Raw genomic sequence first — 20608 nt, 5'->3', positions numbered from 1 at the left:
GAAGCGGACCAACGTCCATGCGTGATGAGGTCACAGAACGACGTATTTCGATATCTTGTCGCACTTTCGACAGATTTTATTTGTATAGTTTTTTAATTATTTTTCTTTACAGCGTAATAAAATTCCGGAAGTTTAGACTGATATCATAGTATCACAAAGTTGTATTTCTGTAAACCACGTTTCTCATATATATTATTATATAGTCGTTTTTTTTTTCATGAAAGTGCCAACTGCAATAGGCACGTATATTGACTTCGATAGATAACCAGAGAGCTAACATGTGAGAAGTTGTGTATATTGGACTGGCAGGTATGTTTCATACATTACAAAAGAACAAAGAGTCTTTCATTTCTCAATGATAAAGGTGCTGAATATAATAACGTTGTTTAAACCAACCGTTTACATCTGCGGCTTTTGCAAGTGGGTTAACGTTGCAGCTAAAGTTTAGCATGTCCTCTGTCAGCCCCTGTGAGCAGCACAAGCCCCAATAGATACCAAGACGACACAGTAAAAACAAGTCCGAAATGTCTGCATGTAAAAGGTTGCTTTACCTTGTGAAGCACAGAAGCTTGTGGGCTCATGTGCGGAGAAATGTCACAACATGGTCACCTGTTGGAGCTGCGTTCAATGCCAAACCTGCCAGGAGACTGGACCTCTTCGAGAAAAGCGTGGTTTGTACTTGTCCCTACATAATGTCTGTCCAGTTACAACACCAAGCCTCAATGGAAGTTTGTTGTAAGGCGTTTCATGACACCTCCTAAGTATCTGTCCGTCTCTCTCTCTCTGGCTACAGGGTTTGTTTGGGGTACCAGAGCTGAACTGTCCTGCAGGCTTTCAGGCAGCCACAAAAACAGCTCTCAAAAACACGGAGCTCCTGGTGAAAAGAGCTGGTTCTTGTCCTCCAGGGACTGAGACTGTCGAGTCTTTTGACCAGCTTTCAGATGGGTTGTGTAAAGTGGCTGATCTGGTGAGTTCAACACCTATTATGTGCTTAAATCTGTACACCTAACCTTACCAGGCGATCCTTCAGTATTTAGTTTGCAGACTAGTTCTCAATGATTCCTGTAGGAGACACAAGTCCACAGTTGATATGATGTGTTATGAGCTGGGCTGATTAACTAATCACAGGTGTATCAGTGTTGGTGTTTTTGTCTGCTGATAAGATACAACATACTGCTACTGTAAAATGTTATTGCCACAATTCTTGAATTATAATAGTTAAGGGAATCCCCATCTAACATTTTTGCAGATATTATAGATGAATGTTATTTTGTGTTTTGATGTTCTGAGCTGTAAGATATTTGTGTTGATTATATTTAATATGAACTTACAAAAAATCTATTTATATCAATCCTCACTGTTGGTTATCATCAGCTCCAGCAGTGACAGATCTGTAGCCAAGGCTGTGTACATACCTGCAGAATGACTCACATATTCTCAGCTGGATACTTACCTTAATTTTGAACTATTTTACATGGAGATCTTATCTTAAAGTCTAAGTTCACTTGGTGATCATGTCATTATTATATTTAGCCACAAGTGATAATATTGTAATCTTTCTCCTCATATCCAGGCTGACTTTGTCAAAGTAGCTCATCCAGACCCAGCGTTTCGCGAGGCTGCAGAGAAGACCTGCATAGAGATCGGCACAGTTGTGGAGAAGTAAGAGGATATAAATTGATCTCAACTTCACTAATGGTTTTCCATGACCAAGAAAACATGTTGCATGATACAATTTACAACCGTAAGACTGTGGTTTTAGTTGAGACAGATCTCGAAAAGTAATTGAAAGATGTTCAGTTTTGCTAACTGTCTGTTTCAGGCTGAATACGAATGTTGAGTTATGCAAGAGTCTAAAAAATCTGCTGGACAACCGGGATATTGTGGCTCAGCTGGACCCTGACACAAGGTCATTTTACCATTAATCCATTTTGTTTTATTGGAGGTCCTGTAGAAGGTGTTGAGAGCTCTGTGAACAAAGTGTTTATTGTTTATTTCTTACTTGTGACAGAAGGTTAAATATTCCTTTGTTTGCCTCGGTAGACGAGTGGCGGAGTTGTTCATGTTCGACTTTGAAATCAGTGGAATTCATCTGGATGACAAACTGGTGAGTACACTGGTGAATCTCAGAATAAATGGAAATGCTTATTGGTGTATGTATTGATCTTGCTGTTCCTTTCCCTGCAGAGGAAAGAGGCCGTCACTCTGCATGTGAAGTTGTTGGATCTAAACAACGAGTTTCTGGTCGGCTCTCACATGCCAAACAGAATTGCGAGGTCTGCAATTCCTGAACATCTGCATCTGCACTTTGCAAATGAAGGGAGCTTCATCCAAGTTGGGGGGATGCATGCAGACTCTGCTGATGACTTGGTATGTATGTACAGGAGTGTACTGAATGGGTCACTGAAATATTTCTCCATTTTTGTTCTCCAGCAGGTGGCGCCTTTGCCACATCACAGAAAAAAATAGTTACTTTATGCTCTGTCCTGGTTAGTCAGCAGTTCTCTTTTTTTGTGCTTTTACTTTCATAGTGTTTTTATTTATTAAGTTTTGTCCCATGGCTGTTGTTAGCATTTGCTAAGTAGAGAGAATTAATGGAGCTTTAAATTCAGTATTAAAGTTTAATACATTATCAATGTGAATGAGATCATAAGAAAAATACATGATCAGCGCAATTCATTAATGTAGAAAGTCTAATTAAAGTTGAGGTCACACTTCACAATCAGGTCAAAAATCATAACATATTTGACACTGCTGTTAAAAGTAGAATAATAATTGTTGTTTACACCCGATCGTCCAAAGATCTGTCAACCTGTCTTCTAACTGTTGATCAATATTTCATTTTTACATGTTTTTGCTAAAGCATAAGTCCTTTTTTAAATTAATTTGGGCAAGGTGTTTTTTGTCATGAATTTGTTTTGTCTTTCACTTGTAGGTGCGAGAAATTGCCTACAGGATTTACCTCTATCCCAATTCAGATCTGATGGGATGTCTGGAAGAGCTGCTGAAATGCAGACACAAACTGGCCAAACTGGTGGGCTACGAGTCGTACGGTCACAGAGCTCTGAAGGGAACGATGGCCAAAACACCGGGTTAGTGCATCTCCCTGCTTCAGTAACTATCAGTCAGTGCTGTAACAGTGTGGCTGCTTGACGACGAATGTGCAAAGATACATTTTAATTCAAGTTTGAGTATTTGCCAAATTGTAATTGGTAATCATCATTAACCAAACCACATAATTTTCATGCTAGAGGTTCAATATAAACTGCTGAAATTACTTTACTGTACTTCCTTTGCCTTTGGCAACAAATCTGAGATGGTTTTACATGCTGAAACTTTATTTTATTACCTCTCACAGAGACGGTGATGAGCTTCCTTCAGCTGTTAACAGACAAGCTGTCAGACAGGTATGGGTCTTCTCTTAAAAGATAAACATAGTATTCTATGGGACTGTTGTCATGACCTCATTTTTTAATATGTTTCATATTGTTTTTGTTTTTTTACCATTCTTAATTCAAAAATATGCACATAACAAATCATAACAACATCAAAGGGACAATTTGTGTTCAAATCCCAAAGTGGGAGGGAGAAAATACATTAGAGTAAGTAATTTCCCTAAAACAAATAAACAGCCAACTTTTTAAAACAAACTATTATTATCTTATCTGTCCGATCCTCCAAAGTGAGAGATGACGGGAGCCTTCAAAACCAAAATGAAGCCAATTTTTACATGAAGTTTCACTGTTGTGATGATGTTTTAAAAAAATGATTGACATGTGAAAGTCTCCATTATGTCACTATCTCTCTTTACAGTAAACTATACATTCACACAGTTCACAGCTCATATTATTTTCCACTGTTGATTCACATTCAAGATGCATTCATCCTGTTTTATACAATTATACTGTGTGGGCCGGGGATTCCTCAAACACTCCAGAAATATATGTGAGTCAGGTGGACCAAAGAACTCCAAATTAACCACAGGTATGAATGTGAGCGTGCTAGCCTGGCAGCCTGTCCAGGGTGTTCCCCTGCCTTCAGCCAAATGCATGCTGGGATGTGTTCTGGCCCCCCTTGACCCTGGGTTGAGATAACTAGGTAAGACTGGAATGAATGCCTCCAGTCAATTAGCTCATGACTCCTCTTTTTTTTTCTTTCTTCTTTTATCTCACAGGACAGCAAAAGACTTCAAGATGATGAGGGACATGAAGAAGAAACTCAACCCTCGTAACGCAGTGAGTGATGTTTGTCCACAACGTATTCTCTGTATATATGAACATTATCTCATCTCTGACTGCACAGCATCACAGTGTATCCTCAAACTTTACACACCTAGCCAGTATGTAAGTGCTATTCAGTGATTAAAGGTTTAATATGAGGCTAGTTTTAATGTGAGTGAGTTGTTTGATATCACATGTAAATAAATAGCTCCTGGTCTCATCCTATAGGAGCTCATGCCCTGGGATCATCCGTACCTCAGTGGTGTCTTGCGTGCTGAGAGGTGAGTATTATTGCCGTCTTTCTCAGCTTGCTGTCATTTGATAAAGGCGTTCTTGATCAGTTTCTTTGTGTCACTCTCAGACCTCTGTGCAAGTTGTTGTTGCATCTAAGCTGTTGCTCGGTCGACACCTTACAAAAGCTGTTAAAGGAGAAGCATGGGAGTCATCACAGTGTCCTCTCATATTGCTCCTCTGATTCAAGACAATACAATGTGATATAATCACCAGCTCCTGCTTTACTCTTTGGTTTTTCTGTCATTGTTTGTAGCAGTTGCATTATATGTTCATCGTCTTTGACGTCTTTTGTTGCCTTGGAGTTTTAGTGCATTTTGCAGCTCCTGAAGCTTTTATCTGCTACATTTGATATGTGTCTATAATATTAGGGCAAAACTGTTTCTCCTCTTGCATAGCTGCGATGATCTAGGGTCTACTTGCTCTTCACCTAATTTGACTTGATGACAGCTGAGGCCACGTATGATTGTTCTCAAGGAGACTTCTTTTACCCCTCTCAATTTGAACCCCTAGGCCACCGGAGCGGCATGTTATCAAAACTTGTTTTGCATTTAAACAGCACTTCTTAAAAGTTCAGGCTTCATGTTCTAAATTTAGCAGTCTGTTGAGTGTCTCCAACTTTTTGTGATATCCGTTCTTAATGAACTGCACTTTTCCTTCCTAGCACTCACCAGAGACCATTAACACATTGGGCCAAATGTTCTGGAGGAGTTTTAAGTAAATCTTCATTGCAGATGTTATAGATCCCTCATGTGTCATTTGGATTTAAGCAGCCACCAGGTTGTGTGTCTGACTGTTCCCAGGGCGTCTGAGGAGCGGTGGATGTTGTCCTCCACTCTCTCATGCTGCCACTCCCCCAGCAGGGGAAATTTCTAGTCCTCTCATGTGTGTGGTTTTGGGTTTTGTTAGTTGGCAGGAGATCCATAAAGAAATCAAGGATGCAGTCTGATTGCATTAAAAAGCAGTTTCCCCAAGAGCCGCTTCTGTTTTCCACTACACACACAGAATCCCACACAAACGCACAGAGGCCCAAAAATAGTTGAACTCTCAAACAAAACCCAACGGTCACTATCTCCTGCTTTTTCTCTCAGTCACTCATTCAAATCATTTTCTCTTAATCTCTGATTTTCCGATTTTCATCAGTATCCATCTGAATTGGAGTGTGTTCAAACCATACTGGATGAGGTACAGACTGTGGGTGTGTGTCTGTGTGGTAAACAGAGCTGGTAGCTGTGCTCGGCAGCAGTCTGTTATTCATCACTGATAATACACTAGATGTGCTGCTAAACAACCATTTTGGTTTGGTGGTCTTTATCTAAAGTACCTTATAGCAGCATGAATACATCCATTTAAGGCCCGGGTGGCCTGGGGAAAAGGAACTTGTGGCTTAGTCAGGGGATTTTTCAGTCCTTAAAAATGAATTTTGCATGGATTTGGTCTTTCTTTGAACATTTCAGTCTGTATGACTGCATCGTCTATGTCTGCATCTGCTATTATGGAGAAATGCTCTGGTTTGTTTGCATTTGTTTAAACTAGTCACAATCGTCAGTCTATATCCAGTGAGTTTAAAATAGACATGTTCCTCAGTTCATTAGAACAGTGGTTTTCTCAAACTTTTTTTTTACATCAGGGAGCCCTAAACTGACACAAATTAGACCACGGACCCCCCCCATTGGACACAATCTGGAAATAAACTAAATACAGAAATATTTGTTTTTAGACTGAATAATGTTACCTTTTTCAGTCAATATACGTTCAAATTTGGGCCAATGGTGTGAATTTTGGGAAAAATGTAGAAAAAATTAAATTTTTTCCAGAAACTGGTAAAATTTTGAGAAAAAGTTGGGGACCCCCTTGAATCCTCTCAAGGACCCCAGGGGGTCCCCGGACCCCACTTTGAGAACCACTGCATTAGAAGATGGGATGCTCTCTAGTGTCACATGAAAATATAAGATTACACTGAATATTTTTTACTCTCCATAATATTCATTGTGCAAGACTGGAGTCATCCAGGGCTTGGAGGATAATACACCTCAAACTTTTAAGAGAAAGAGTGAGTAGAAACTATATTGTATATGTGAATGTTTTATGTTTTGTCAGGTACAACATAGAGCCCAGTCTGTACAGTCCCTACCTGTCTCTTGGTGCCTGCATGGAGGGTTTGAACATCCTCTTCTCTCAGCTGTACGGTGTCTCCCTCATGTCTGAGCATCCCAGCGCTGGAGAGGTGTGGAGTGAGGACGTCCGCAAACTGGTAACTCTGACTCGTCCTTTTCACTCATACATTTTATGGTCAACATTAAAACATAGACAGTTTTCCAAGATCAAAAAATATATATACATACAATTAAGTCTGTTTGCATGTGTGTTTACCTGCAGGCTGTCGTACATGAAACAGAGGGACTGCTGGGATACATCTACTGTGACTTTTTCCACCGGTCCGATAAACCTCATCAGGTGATCATGAGTTTCTGTTTTTCTCATTCTTATCATTTCATCTGCACTTTTTTTCTAAGATTAGATATTCCTTTTTGGAAGAGTTTCAAAAATAATAGTAATATGATAATTATAAAGTTTACTTTTATGCACTTTTATGCAGGAAAATAGAAGGAAAAAAAGCTAGAGAGGCACTCAGACAATGCACACCTCTGATAAGGCCAATGTCAAACTACATGCACTGGACTTATGAGAAAAAATCGAATTAATCATAAATTATCTCTTTTATTTCTGTGCAAATCAGTTCAGTACACAAAAGGTATAAAATAGTTTGCACATAAATAAATGCACACACACATATATATTCATATGTAAGCATGTGAGATACTTCAGAAGGTGCTGATTTTCAAAGTCTGTGTCCTGATACAGTTTGATATCTCAACAATCATGGGATTGAAAAAACCCCTGGCCCCTTACCACCTCCTCTCTCTCCCAGGACTGTCACTTCACCATCCGTGGCGGCCGTTGGTGCCAGGAAACGGGTCAGTACCAGCTGCCGGTGGTGGTTCTGATGCTGAGTCTGCCCCACCCCACCAAGAGCGCCCCCACCCTGCTCACTCCGGGTATGATGGAGAACCTCTTCCATGAGATGGGACACGCCATGCACTCCATGCTGGGGCGCACTCGCTACCAGCACGTCACAGGTGAGGCGTGAGTGAGCACACACAGACAGAGCATGCTGGATACTGTTATCATGTGCAACTTGAAAGATTAAGCTTTTACAGATTTACATCGACTTTGAAAAGTTAGGACATTATAATTGGACCAGGACTGTACACATGTATCACTCAGCAGGTTTTATTCAAACTGTCTAACCCGTCAGAGGATTTAGTGAAGTAATAACAGTCCAGCAATGTGGGAGGTGATTGATGGTTGATGTTTTACGAGATTTCTGCCTGAAAGTGATGGCTGTGCTGTGTCCAAATGTCACAGAATAATGTAGTCGGGTAGAGAGCTATAGGTTATTCATTACAGCGTGTTGAATTGAAAATTGAGGGTAAATCCGATTAAGTGTAAGCCCCGAGGAGAGGTTTAGACTGAATCACTCCCTGCCAAAGCTGTCATTTGACACTGTCTCCCTCACCAGATAGAGTTGATGGATACCTTTGCCGGTAATTCAACACCCCAAAAGTATTTATTTTACACTAATAACAGTATCCATTAACCCAACTTTAGGCTGCTCAGTGTCCTTTAGTGGACACCATGTTTACACCTGTTTATACCTGCTACTTAAGTCTAAATTGAAGCTAAATACTCATAATGGGCGCACTACCAGTAATTTAACGCCACATTTTTCACTCCTCTAAACGTCTTTTCATGTCTGACATTGCAGTTGATATAACATTTAAACCCTTGTGTATAGTCCGAGTGATGTGTGTGTGTTCATTTTTGAGACCTGGTTTTATCGTTGCACCACAAGTCACTCGAGGTTTGTATTGTTACGCTGCGCAGAGTAGGTAATAGATCTGCGTCTCCATCAGCCCACACACAGCAAGACTGAACTAAGACTTTCTTTGTTTTATGTTTTTTTTCCTCTTATATCTGAGCTCTGACATTTCTCCTCTAGGAACCAGATGTGCGACTGACTTTGCCGAAGTCCCCTCCATTCTCATGGAGTACTTTGCAACTGACTATCGAGTGATCAGTCAGTTTGCACGCCATTATGAAACCGGACAGGTACAGCTAAACCCTCCAAATAAAAACCAGTATGCAGACAGATTTGCGCTAGTATTACTCAGTGATTGCAGAGACCTTTTGTCAAATTAATCATAATTATAGCATTATAAAGACCTTAATTTTTCATCTTAGCTGCGATGTTGTAAGTTAAGATTTTGTTACATACTGATACTTTGCCAGCCAAAGTTAACTGAATACTCATTGGCATGTTTGTTCTGTCTGTTTCACTGTTCCTCAGCCTATGCCTGAGAGCATGGTGGCTCGGCTGTGTGAGTCAAAGAAGGTGTGTGGAGCTGCAGACACACAGCTGCAGGTATGGTGATCAGTCACACACACACAAACATTAATCATCCAAAAGTATACAGTGCTTCAATTTATAAGGAAGACACAACTGCAGGATCCTTTCACAACTCTACTTAGCTGGTTTGTGAGACCAGTATTTCACTGCTGTCAGTAGTCCGTGCTAATAGGGAGAGTGCAAAAGATAACAGAAACACCTAATCACTAAGGAGTGGAGCCATCCTTGACCTCCAGCCTCAGGGTTCCTCCGAAGTCGATGTTATGAACACAATGTTTTGATAATGAACATTCCTTCATGTTGGAAAGCCTCCGGTCCTTTATGGATGAAGGATGTAGAAATGTTACATTTCATAAACACTGAAAAGCAGCTGGTAGTTCAAGGGGGTCACACATACAAGTTTTTTTTTAATGTTTGTGGAAGTGCTACTGAAGTGGATGTTTTCAGTTAACAGGTTAACGTTTTCCAGTTACTATATCTGGATATTATATTTATTTGTCTTTTTAGGAGTTTTTTCTGGACAGGGATTAAGCCCTGTGTTGGACAAGAAGAAGAAAAAGCATATTGAACTCAGTTAGTTCGTTAAGTCCAACAACTGTTTGTTCTTGTAATACATCATGGATGTTAAATACAACAATATAAGTGCAAACACATTCAACAAATGTTATTTTCCTTCTGCATGTGCTGTATGTGCAGGATTGATTCAGTAGGAGCTGTGTGTTTCTTTTCTCTCTCCTGGGCAGATTTTCTATGCAGTCTTGGACCAGATCTACCACGGCAAACCTCAGAACCGCTCCACCACAGAAATCCTGAAGGAGATGCAGCAGAAATTCTACGGCTTGCCTTATACGCCCAACACGGTACGCCGCTGTCTGTCTCTGCGCTAGCTCACTCACAGTCATTGGGTTCATTTCTTTTTGAGTGGATTGTCTCCTAAATATCGTATCCTGAGATCTGTTACAGTCTTAGAGGGTTGATGATGTGAGCGTGACGCTCCTCTCGCTGCCCAGGTGATCGCGGCACAGAAACAACACCCACCGAGGACTTTCTACTCTGATTTCCCTCTCTCCTTTTCTTTCCTTCCTCTTTCTCTGTGGTTTTATATCTTTTACCCAGGCACAGCAGCATTTAAGGGATTAAAGTCTCTTTTTTTTTTTTTGAAACCCTGCTAAAATAACAAAGCAGAGGTATACTTTGAATGAGCTCTCCCTGGGGGAAATATTCGAAACTCTTCCTCTTGGTTCTTTAATGAAAAAATCTCTCTATTTCTCCCACTTTTGCAGCTGTGGGCGAGGGGATGAGGCCAGGAGGGAGAAGGGAATCAAAAGCACAGTCATAATTTAGCCAGAAATGGTCTTCATAGCACATTTACTCTGGGTTATAATTATGTGGGGTGCCATCAGGAATAGAGATTTCAGAGCTGCCGTATATTCTCCCGGCCGTCAGTGCCCAAGCCAGCGTTTCTCCTCACAGGAGTCCTCCCACACTTCTGCTTGTGCCTCTCTTTGTAGCTCCCTGTCCAGAGCTTGTGGTTTATGTTATACAGTTTCCCACTGTCGCAGTTATTTCTCCTCAACATTTCAAACCGCACTGAAAGCTCTAACAGACACTTCACCTCCATGTGCACAGCTAACCACAGCAGGATCCTTTTCCTCATTTGAACCGCGGATGATTGCACCGCTAGACTATCGAGGATTGGATCATCTACTGGATCAACGCAACTGAAAACAGATTTGTTTAGATCCTTCAGTGACGGACTCTACTTCAACTTGTCTCCTCTTAAAATTCACTCTCTGAATCTCTCTTTCTCCTCGTGGAAACACAGAACAGGAAAAGTTTCCACAGAAAAGTGAACATTTGAGTGGCTAATAGGTTACAGAGAGCCACAGATTATAAACATGGGGGTGACGCTGACATGTGTATAGTTTATAGAGCAGGGCTATCAGTTCCCGCTGTGCGCTGAGAGAGGAGATCAGCTGTGAGTAACACAGACCACATGCTCACCCTTGAGATGAAGATAATATTTGGAAATAAATGGCAGAAAGCAAAATGTTCTGCTCTCTGTGTTGACATTTCTCTAATCTGCAATTCTTGGCCCCAATGCTTGGGGATCATGTGTTTGCTCCTCTTTATAATAATGTTCCTCTTTTTTAAGCATTTTTAGGCAAGACCCGCCTCATATTTTCCCCACATTCTCCTGTAAAAAGAAAATGTGTAGTTGCACCTTTGCGCCGTGTACAAAACACTTCGAGTTGAGTTTGGAAAGAACAAAAAGTCTCTTTTGTCTCACGTACAAGTGGAACAGAGTAAAAAGCCTGCGCTGACTCTGTGCCCTTTGTGTGTAAGGATCAAAAGGATATCTCGCTGACATGTGACCCACTTGCTCTCTCTCACAAAAGTCGACATTAATCATTTGATGTGTGGCAAAGGGATTGGAAACAAAGAGGAGCTTGGAAGTCTAAAAAAATCATTTTCGTGGCACATTGTGACGAATATTGTCGGTGACTCAGGCAGAGCGGCGAACAGCTCTTCAATGGCTGCTTTTATTTTTCCAAAATACTAGCAGCTAATAACCACAAAGGAAGTACAGAGCATTCAAAGTCTTCACATTACAGGCTGACTTTTCCTAAGGTTTTGAACATTTATTAAGCTTACATTGAACAAAAACAGCACAAAGCAGTGTAATCTGTCAATTATTGTTCAGTTTTCCTGTCATGCAACTTTGATTTTAAACAGCTAAAACAGTCTTCTAACCCTCATGACCTGAGGCAGTGTATCACTGCTGTGTTCAGCTGACAAAGCAGACAACTTCAGCTATCCTGTGGTTTTCTGAGCCTTAACTCCTCTCTGGAGTGCTATTCACTCTTATTAAAGTCACTACAGCCAGAAGAGTCTCGTCAAGCCGACACTTTGGAGCTTAAGTGTTTTTAACGCTGTCGCTCCGCTCAGGCCAGGTCAGACCACCGAGCTCTCTCCCCCTACAGTGAAGATGAAGAGCGCCCCGTTTTAGCAGCAGTTAAATATTGTTACACTTTGTAATCACATATCATAAGTATTAAGGGGTTTATTTATCATAAAAGTGGATGAAATATAATTTTTTTAAAGGCCTTTTTTGTTGGTGTATTTATTGGAATTACCCAATGATAATGTCAAGGGTTCATTTGAACTTCATTACATCAGAGGTAGCCTAACTAAAAATTATTTCACATCACAATCCTGTTATTATAATTCAAAATTGATGACAGACTTTTGATCTTTTATTTTTTTGCTGTCATTAATATTATTACTCATAGAATGTATTTGAAAATGGGATCTCCAACATATTCTCATTTCTCATTCTTAATCAGATTTAATTATTAACTCAGGATTGATGTTAGATTTTTTTTATGTTAACTGTGGATCAGGTTACTCTGCATATTGTGGCCAGGGTTAAAGAAAATAATCACCTGACTCTGCTGGTCCCTGCAAATTTACGGCACTTCGGTTTTCCTCTCCATATCTCTACTGGTTTGGTTTGGTGGTTTTAGTCAAGTTGTTGTTTTCGGTTGCAGTGGACAGTTGTTTTCAGTGAGAAACCCACAGTACATTACCTGCCCAGCATCAAATAGCAGATTTTTCCCTCAGTACTTTGTAGAAACTAAACTCAGAGTACTAAATGTACAGTCAATATTGAATTTGAATTTGCAGGGTGATGCAGATATGACTGCAAATTGATACTAAAGTTAAACTCTATTTGTGGGAATGCTTGTCATATCAACTTAATAAAGTGATAATTAAGTTTGTCGTTAGATAAGCTTTGATTCAGACAATTATTTCAGTTTCAAGTAGCTCATACATCATTAACACAATTAAAGTCATATCATTTTTTTTTTTAATGTGCAGTTTGAAGGAGGCGTCTGTAGTCTGTTATCGTTGTGTTAACTATGGCAGCTGCTGTCTTCTCCAGCAGGCTGAATGTTTGAGTGTTTGCCAGCTGAATTCCCCCAGAGTCCCCGTTTGCAAAGATCATAAAAGAGCTTGTCTTTATAGATATGGAGAGGGGGCCCCCTCGGGCAACTACAAGGGAGAAAAGAGGAGAAAAGAAGGAGGCTTTCCACCATTTAGGAATTTCCATGTTTTGTCCTTTAAAGAAGGAGCTGGCAGGTTGTGATTTAATGTTTTGTTGTAGAGGTTTGTTGGATGGGGGGGCTGTATTTATTCCACCAATGTTAAGACAATTGGAGCAGCTTAAAAGATGAAAAGAGTGTTTGCCATATTTATCCAACTTTTTATCAATATACACATTAGTTTGAGTGTTGAAAGAAAAAACATGAAAGAAGGTTGATGAATTATGGAGATAGTTTTTAGTAATTGTAGTTTGAGTTTTAGTCCTCATCTGCAGCCTCACGTTGGGCCTTTTTACTGGAATGGGTTAGGCACGCTCATGGAGCAGCTTTTCTCAACAAGTTTTACGACCGCAGATGTTAAATCCTTTTAAGGCTGTGATGTCTTCGCTCTGCCACACTGCGGACTCACCACACACACTGTTTCCATCAAAGCCATCACATGTTTCAGTTTGTCAAAACTTAAACATAGTTTGTTGCCAGAATTCTGCTTTTACTTCTCCACTCTCTCACACATCCAGTCTGCTTTGGTACTACCAGTGGATGTACTTTTAGCTGCTGTGTCTTTCCACTCAAACAAAGGTGATGATGTTGAGGCTTCTTTTTGTTTTTTTCTTTTGTCCGGTCTAGGCATGGCAACTGAGATTCAGCCACCTGATTGGCTATGGAGCCAAGTATTACTCCTACCTCATGTCCCGGGCCGTGGCCTCAATGGTTTGGAGACAGTGCTTCGTTCAGGATCCTTTAAACAGGTGAGGCAGCTGATAGAGGTGAGAAATTGATCTCAACAAGGAAAGCTCAAATGTTACACTATTAGACTATAAGACTGTAAGAAGAACTAGTGATGATCATTGCACTGATTTGGTCCTCTACTTCAAAATGGAAGCACAGGAAGAACAGCTTGTGAAGTTGATACTTTATCAAATAATTTTTCAATTGTTTATATTGGCCATTGTCAATTTGCGAGTATGGATGGTTTTCAGACCCCACAGTCTAGTTCTTTGACAATATCCTTTTACTTTGATGGCCCATGGCCTCAACACTGAGGTTTACCACACAGTGCAAGCAGAGGGAATCACATTATATATCGTCCAACCACAGGTTCAGGTTTCTGCCTCTTTAAAGGTATTTTTTCCTTGCTACTGTCCAAGTGATCGCTCCTGGTGGGAACTGTTGAGTCTCCCACGCACACATTAAAGGGATCCTTCACCCAATATAGATAATTCACCAATTTTCTACTCGCCGTCATACCAAGGAAGAGTTTGGAGAACTTTCAGAGTCATCAAAACGCTTTTGAAGTTCCAGGGGGGATAATGACGGCGGATTGCGCTCACTTTTGAATCGTCCAAAACACACACTATGAAACATCCAAATGCCTCCATACTGCTCATCCGTACTGACCCAAGTGTCCTGAAGCCGTGACATGAAAAAGTTGTTCGGAAAAAATTAATTTGATCTCTGTTTTTAGCCTTGTTGTAGTAGTAGTTCCCAGTGGCTCTGCGAGATGTGCGAGATTTGCTGTGAGATGTTCTTCTGTGTTTACATCATACATCATACATGTTTACAATGACGAAGGAATATCTCGCAGCAAATCTCGCCACAGAGCCACCGGGAGCTACTACTACAACAAGGCTAAAAACAGAGATCAAATTATTTTTTTCAGAACAACTTTTTCATAACACGGCTTCAGGACACTTGGGTCAGTCCCGACCATAGACTGTAAAAAGAATGGACGTAGCGTCCGTGACGTCACCCATTGGTTTTGGGGAGTCGTTTTTGTGACTCAAATATGGCGGCCCTGGACAGCGCCATGTTGGATTGGCCGGCCGAGAACCGCCGAGAACCCGCCCACTGGCCTCGAAGCAGCTGTCCACGGAGCTGCTCGGACCTGTCACTCAACATTTCCGCGCCCTAATTGGCCAGACTTTAACCTAATAACAGTAAAACGGTAGAGTTAAAAAAAAATTCACCCCCCTCAGAGTGTGTGCGGGGGTAGAAACTATCGATTGAGAAAAAAAAACGTTCTGACACCAGGCTTTTAACATGTTTATTGAGGATGTAAAATCGGCGATTTTAACATGGGGGTCTATGGGGAATGCTCCCTTCTGACACCAGCCCCCAGAGGAAGCCGGGGGGATTGCAGTTTTTTGAACGCGGAAGTGAGCTTCACTTCTCAGATCCACAACTGCCCCCTTGGTCCCGACGAGCAGTATGGAGGTATTTGGATGTTTCATAGTGTGTGTTTTTGACGATTCAAAAGTGAGCTCTATCTGTCGCCATTATATGAAAATCTGTTGCCAGTCGGACCCCCCCTGGAACTCCAAAAGCGTTTTGATGACTCTGAAAGTTCTCCAAAACCTTCCTAGTAGAAAATTGGTGAATTATAGATTTTGGGTGAAGTATTCCTTTAACAACGTTACAACGTTCAGAAAACTTTGTGTAATGAGTGAAAGCATGGATTCATGTTTTCTGTCAGATAGCTTGATGCTGCATTGATACTGTTTAGATTAGATATTCAGTTGCAAATCAAACTCCACAAAAGCATCACAAAGGTCATGAAGTTCACTGTGGTAAGAGAAGTGTTTTTAATTAACCTTCAGTCAACTCAGGTACTTGTAAACTTGTAATCATGATGACTTACACAGATGTTGTAAAGTCAGAGCGTGAACCTGCTTTGTGTCGAAAGTGTTGAGACAGATCCTCTCTGACAGGCCGCCCTCCCTGGATACTGTTTAGGGCTCTGCTGCCAGCCATTGAACCTGACATTAACGTGAAACTCCCACCGCCTGGGCAGGTGTCTGCCGCCGTAGTTCACAAGACACACAACCAGCATCCACATTGCCAGACCCTCCCTTATCGCAAGTGTTTGCCCTCGGACAAAGCACTAAGACCTTGTTTTGAAAAACAAAACCTCTCTCCCGTATCTCCATCGACTCAAGCCCTGCAGGGTTTTTCTTTCCTCTTCTCTTGTTCATTCCTTTTCTTCTCCTTTTTGCTGTCTCTGTCTTCCTCTCCTTGCTTTCTCTTTTTGAGATTGTTTTAGTTCCACCTGCAGCTGTCAGATCTCTGTTTCCTGTCACTTGTCTGCTGTGAGATTGCAGCTTAGGAGACTTGGCCCTGGGCTCCAAGTGGTGGCCGTGGTGGTGGTGGTGGAGGGGTAGACAGAGTATGAGGAGCTGACAGGGGAGAATACAGGTGTCTGTAACCTAATCTCTCTCTCTCTTCTGTCTGTCTGTGCCTTTCTCAGGGAAATGGGTGAACGTTACCGTCGGGAGATGCTTGCCCATGGAGGAGCCAAGGAGCCCATGCTGATGGTCGAAGGTAGCTTTTTATATACTTATAAACTTGTTTTTTTCCCTATAAGTTAAAATAATCGCTCCACTTCCGCCCATGAAAGTGAATGAAACAGCTTACAAGTCCTTCTCAAAGTTTCTGGGTTACATCAGTCTTAGGAAGGAATTACCCCTATTGACCTCCGTTGTCTCTGCAGTGTCCACAGTTACTATAGTTTAGCTTAGTTCAGAGACCTTGTACAAAAGAGTCATGATCTCACTGAGCTATGAAGATTTGCTCCAGACTGATGCAGTGCACAATACATCAAATACAGTACAGGATGAATTACACAGGATACACTCCTCCAAGCTTGGCCACAAAGCTACAAGGGCACCAACTCCAAGTGTGGACCAAGCAGATTAGAAAATAGTGGAACATGTACATGTCCACAGCTTTTTGAAAGGAAGTGTAATTGAGGCTTGACCTCACTTGCAAAGGTTGATGTTGAGGTTGAAGATCACCTGAGGGGAATCTCAGTATTAACTTGAGTTTGTCATCAAGCAGAAGCAGCTGTGAGTCTATTAGTCATGTTTTGATTCAAGTCGTTCACAGCTGTTGCTCTTGTGGTTTGGCCTGGTCTGTGCAGGAGTCTCCACGGTGGCACACATATTTGCTGCTATAACACACCTCCCAAGGCTCCTTATCTTTGTTTACAGGAGCTTTGTCAACTCAGGGACTCAGCCAGGTTGCTGGGATATACAGTAAATTGTCAGGTTAGCTCCCTTTGAGGCAGCCACAGTGTCCGTGCTGCTTGAGCCCAACCCATTTCTGAGCTCAGTTATTTGATCTGCTTATATAAAAAAAAACGTTTCTAAATGACATCATGGATCATGTTGCTTTTCTGTGCTCAACTAAAATCTAGACAGAGGGGAAAGGCAGACATGGATGATTATGGGTCTGAGTGTTTAACGCTGCTGACTCTGCAGGGCCGGGAGCACAGACTGGTACATTCCACTGTGTGTTTAACCACTTGAGATCAAATACATTTTTAGCCATGCTAACGACGTGGCCTTGTCGGTCAGTCGGTGCACAACTTTAGCTTTGGATCATCAATTGGATCTATTGCCATGAAACTTTAAACAGACACTAATAGTCCCCCAGACAATGAATCCTATTGGTTTTGTGACTTCTGGCTTTTCATCCAGTGCCAGCAGCACCAGGTCAAAATTCAAGTATCAAATCCCTGCAAAACTAATGATTTTCCCATCAGCCTCCTCAGCTCTGCTTTTCTCTGCACCACACTCAACCAGTGTAGATAAAACTTTAGATAATCAGATTATGTCACAGTAGCAGAAGACGTGGGATTGACAGGTTAAAAACAAAAGAAGAAAAAACAACTGCTCCTGTTGCTCTCCACACTTCATCCTCCCGTCACTTCCTCCACTCCTCCCCTCCTTGAGCAGTCGCTGTGACATGTCTGGACAGGACAACAGGGGAGAAGGTGAGAGGGAGTAGTGATATCAGGTGACACTGGGAGTGTACTGTAAATCTCTCCCTCAGGGTCACCTCCTCCTCCTCCTCCTTCTGCCCCATCGGATTGTCCCTCTGACAGCTTTAACCAGGGCTGCGCCCAGCCTCTGAAATTACAACCACTAACAGATCAGATCCTTGTTATTAGATCTACTGTCCAATTAACTGTTGTTGAACTAAGAATATTTGCTTTTATGGCTCCCTTTGAAGTGCATGCTGCTCTAATTATAGGCCAGTGCCCTGTGTGCAGAATAGTTATCAGGGTCATGTTGATGCCCCGGCTGTCTTTCCCAGCCGTAAGTCATTGTAGGAGCCACAAGACTGCAAAAATGTCTGCACTGGAAATGTGGCTAGTTCAAATAATTTCATTTTATATCCAAAAATGCAAATCAAATTAAAAGAGCCTTGAAATGGCTAGATTTTAGTTCCAGTCTAACATTTTGGCTGTGTCCTATAATACCCATTTGTGTCCACTTTCGTTCTGTGCACCTGCATTTATGATAATCATCGAAAAAACATATCTCTCTCTTTTTTAAATCATAATAAAATCTGTTCTTGATCTGCAGAAATGCTTAAATTTAGACTCATTCAGCCTTCTTGCCATCTTGATGGCTACATATGTCCACATAATTTAGCCTAACATCATGAATGCCGAAGTCAGAGTTATAAAACCACATCAGTGCATGTGCTGAAACATTTAGCTTTTCACTGCTCTTCGCTGTGGGGTTGAGAGGTTCATAGCAGTCATCTTGAATTCCTATTGGGGAATGGAAAAGGATTTTGAAGCAAATAAGAAGGGCCCTTTTTATGTCTAAAGGAGTATTTATGCCACAAGAGACCAGGAGACTAGAGGAAGGATACTGAATCCAGATCCAACCCATTACACGTAATCCCTTCAAACAAAGACCCTTGTAAATGGAGGTGTGTAACATTTCCCTGCTATCCGCCTCGGCGAGGTGGTAGAGGGGGCACAAGGGCACACGAGGAACCAGAGAACGTCTGGCAAGGCTAATCAGAGGCCAGCCTTTATCTGCATGGCTCCCTGCCATGCCCGCTACTGGATGTTTCCCAGGAAAGACAGTGTTGAAATGTAAACCTGGGCATTAAATCCAGACCCGCAGCATCAGGGCTGAGTGGGCGAGTAAGAGGAAAGGAGAGAGAGAGAGAGAGAGAGAGGGAGAGGGGGGAGAAAAAGAGAGAGAAAGGGAAAGAGAGAGTGAAAGGTGAGCGACTGCCTGAACTGAACCTCGGGGCCTGCTACAGAGAAGGCTTTCATGGCCCAGACTGTTCCCATAGCCCCAGCCACCACAGAAAATGGATCTACTTGGTCTGTGCAGCTGCGTCCCAGGACCCTGTCCGTTCTTTGTTGAGAGGGAGCTCGGCTCAATAGTTCCTATGACCGCTTGCATAGTTTATAATAAACCCCGAGAGCATGGTGGTCTGTAACAGTCCCGCAGCGTTTTTTGTGACAATAATATATAGTTCCGTTTGAACTCTCAACGAGAGGATTTGACAAACTTCACAGCTAAGCTGCAAAGCTGCGAAATGCACAATTTATAGCCCCTACTTAAAAGCAGACATGATTGTTCGTTGCTCCACGCAGTGCAGGCACAGAGAAAGGTGTCTTATCCTTGATTTACTGATGGCAATTTGCCTTTTGATGACCAAAGAGCTGTGAAGGAAAAAGTCATTAAAGTCCTGAAATATTTTTTCAGGTATATTTGGCAGCGCTCCAACTTTTTTGGGATGATGGAGATCTGCCACTTTTTTAAATTGTTTTTATTCTGTAAAGCATTTACATGAAAACTGCTATTCAAGTTAAGGTGTGTGTGTGTGTGTGTGTGTGTGTGTGTGTGTGTGTGTGTGTGTGTGTGTGTGTGTGTGTGTGTGTGTGTGTGTGTGTGTGTGTGTGTGTGTGTGTGTGTGTGTGTGTGTGTGTGTGTGTGTGTGTGTGTGTGTGTGTGTGTGTGTGTGTGTGTATATATATATATAGAAGTGCAAATGTCACAGTGGAATTAACACACTGACATGTTGACATGTTTAAGTCCTGGGTAAACTTCATTAGAGCTGTTTGTCTTCTGCTTTTGAGAACAGATGTGAACACTTTTGCCTCAGGACAAGGTTGGACAACTCGTTGTATGAACTAGTTTGAGCACAACCCCAAACTTTGAATCGCAGGCTGTATAGAGGTGCATAAACCTGATAGCATATTTTAATTTTATGAGGGTGTAAGAAGAGAAAACATTCTCGCATTAGGATATTGGTTCTCCTGACTGATGTTGGGTTTTCCTTATCAATACTGCTGGTTATTCTTTTTTCTGAAGCCACGACTTACTTCACAAAGGGCCTCCCAGTGCAATGTTTGTCATCACCCTTGTCCTGCTTGCTTTCTGGGCCTGTCTTAAGTGTGGTTTGTAGAAAAAGCTTCCTGAACTTCAAAGGCATAATTACAGAGGCAGTGAACCGATGGTTTGCCTGCAGGTCTGACAGAGTTAACTGCTTTTCACACTTTGACATGTTTGGAATGGTTATGAGCAGCAGCTAAACAGCTACTGAATCCGACAGAGATTTGTTTTTTGAAATGTGCGATCACATATTGAGTGACTTAGAGCTCAAGCCGGTGGATGCATATTGTTCAGGTGAGGCCGGGGCTCGTGTCACTGCATGCTGCATGTTTTGTTTTTTCACATTTTAAATGTTCAAATGTGGCACAAACTGCT

At 41.7% G+C, this 20608-nt stretch overlaps 1 protein-coding gene across 1 annotated transcript in view; it reads left to right on the top strand.

Moving 5' to 3' along the window:
• The first annotated feature begins 248 nt into the window (after nucleotides 1–248).
• The window catches only part of LOC310995518 (mitochondrial intermediate peptidase-like), a 28596-nt gene continuing 8236 nt past the window's right edge, over nucleotides 249–20608 (top strand). The window contains exons 1-18 of the mRNA XM_083984597.1: nucleotides 249–671; nucleotides 794–967; nucleotides 1574–1662; nucleotides 1823–1909; nucleotides 2044–2107; nucleotides 2188–2370; nucleotides 2936–3092; nucleotides 3359–3407; nucleotides 4175–4235; nucleotides 4449–4501; nucleotides 6612–6765; nucleotides 6891–6968; nucleotides 7444–7651; nucleotides 8575–8684; nucleotides 8923–8997; nucleotides 9726–9842; nucleotides 13716–13837; nucleotides 16333–16406. Coding sequence (XP_083840723.1) covers nucleotides 525–671; nucleotides 794–967; nucleotides 1574–1662; nucleotides 1823–1909; nucleotides 2044–2107; nucleotides 2188–2370; nucleotides 2936–3092; nucleotides 3359–3407; nucleotides 4175–4235; nucleotides 4449–4501; nucleotides 6612–6765; nucleotides 6891–6968; nucleotides 7444–7651; nucleotides 8575–8684; nucleotides 8923–8997; nucleotides 9726–9842; nucleotides 13716–13837; nucleotides 16333–16406 — 2002 coding nt within the window. The 5' untranslated portion in view covers nucleotides 249–524. The remainder of the gene's footprint in view (nucleotides 672–793; nucleotides 968–1573; nucleotides 1663–1822; nucleotides 1910–2043; nucleotides 2108–2187; nucleotides 2371–2935; nucleotides 3093–3358; nucleotides 3408–4174; nucleotides 4236–4448; nucleotides 4502–6611; nucleotides 6766–6890; nucleotides 6969–7443; nucleotides 7652–8574; nucleotides 8685–8922; nucleotides 8998–9725; nucleotides 9843–13715; nucleotides 13838–16332; nucleotides 16407–20608) is intronic.

Source organism: Trachurus trachurus (genome assembly GCF_905171665.1).
Source record: "Trachurus trachurus genome assembly, chromosome: 13".
NCBI classification, from domain to species: Eukaryota; Metazoa; Chordata; class Actinopteri; order Carangiformes; family Carangidae; genus Trachurus; species Trachurus trachurus.
Note: the sequence above shows the minus strand (reverse complement) of the source record. Positions and strands in the feature narration are given on the sequence as shown.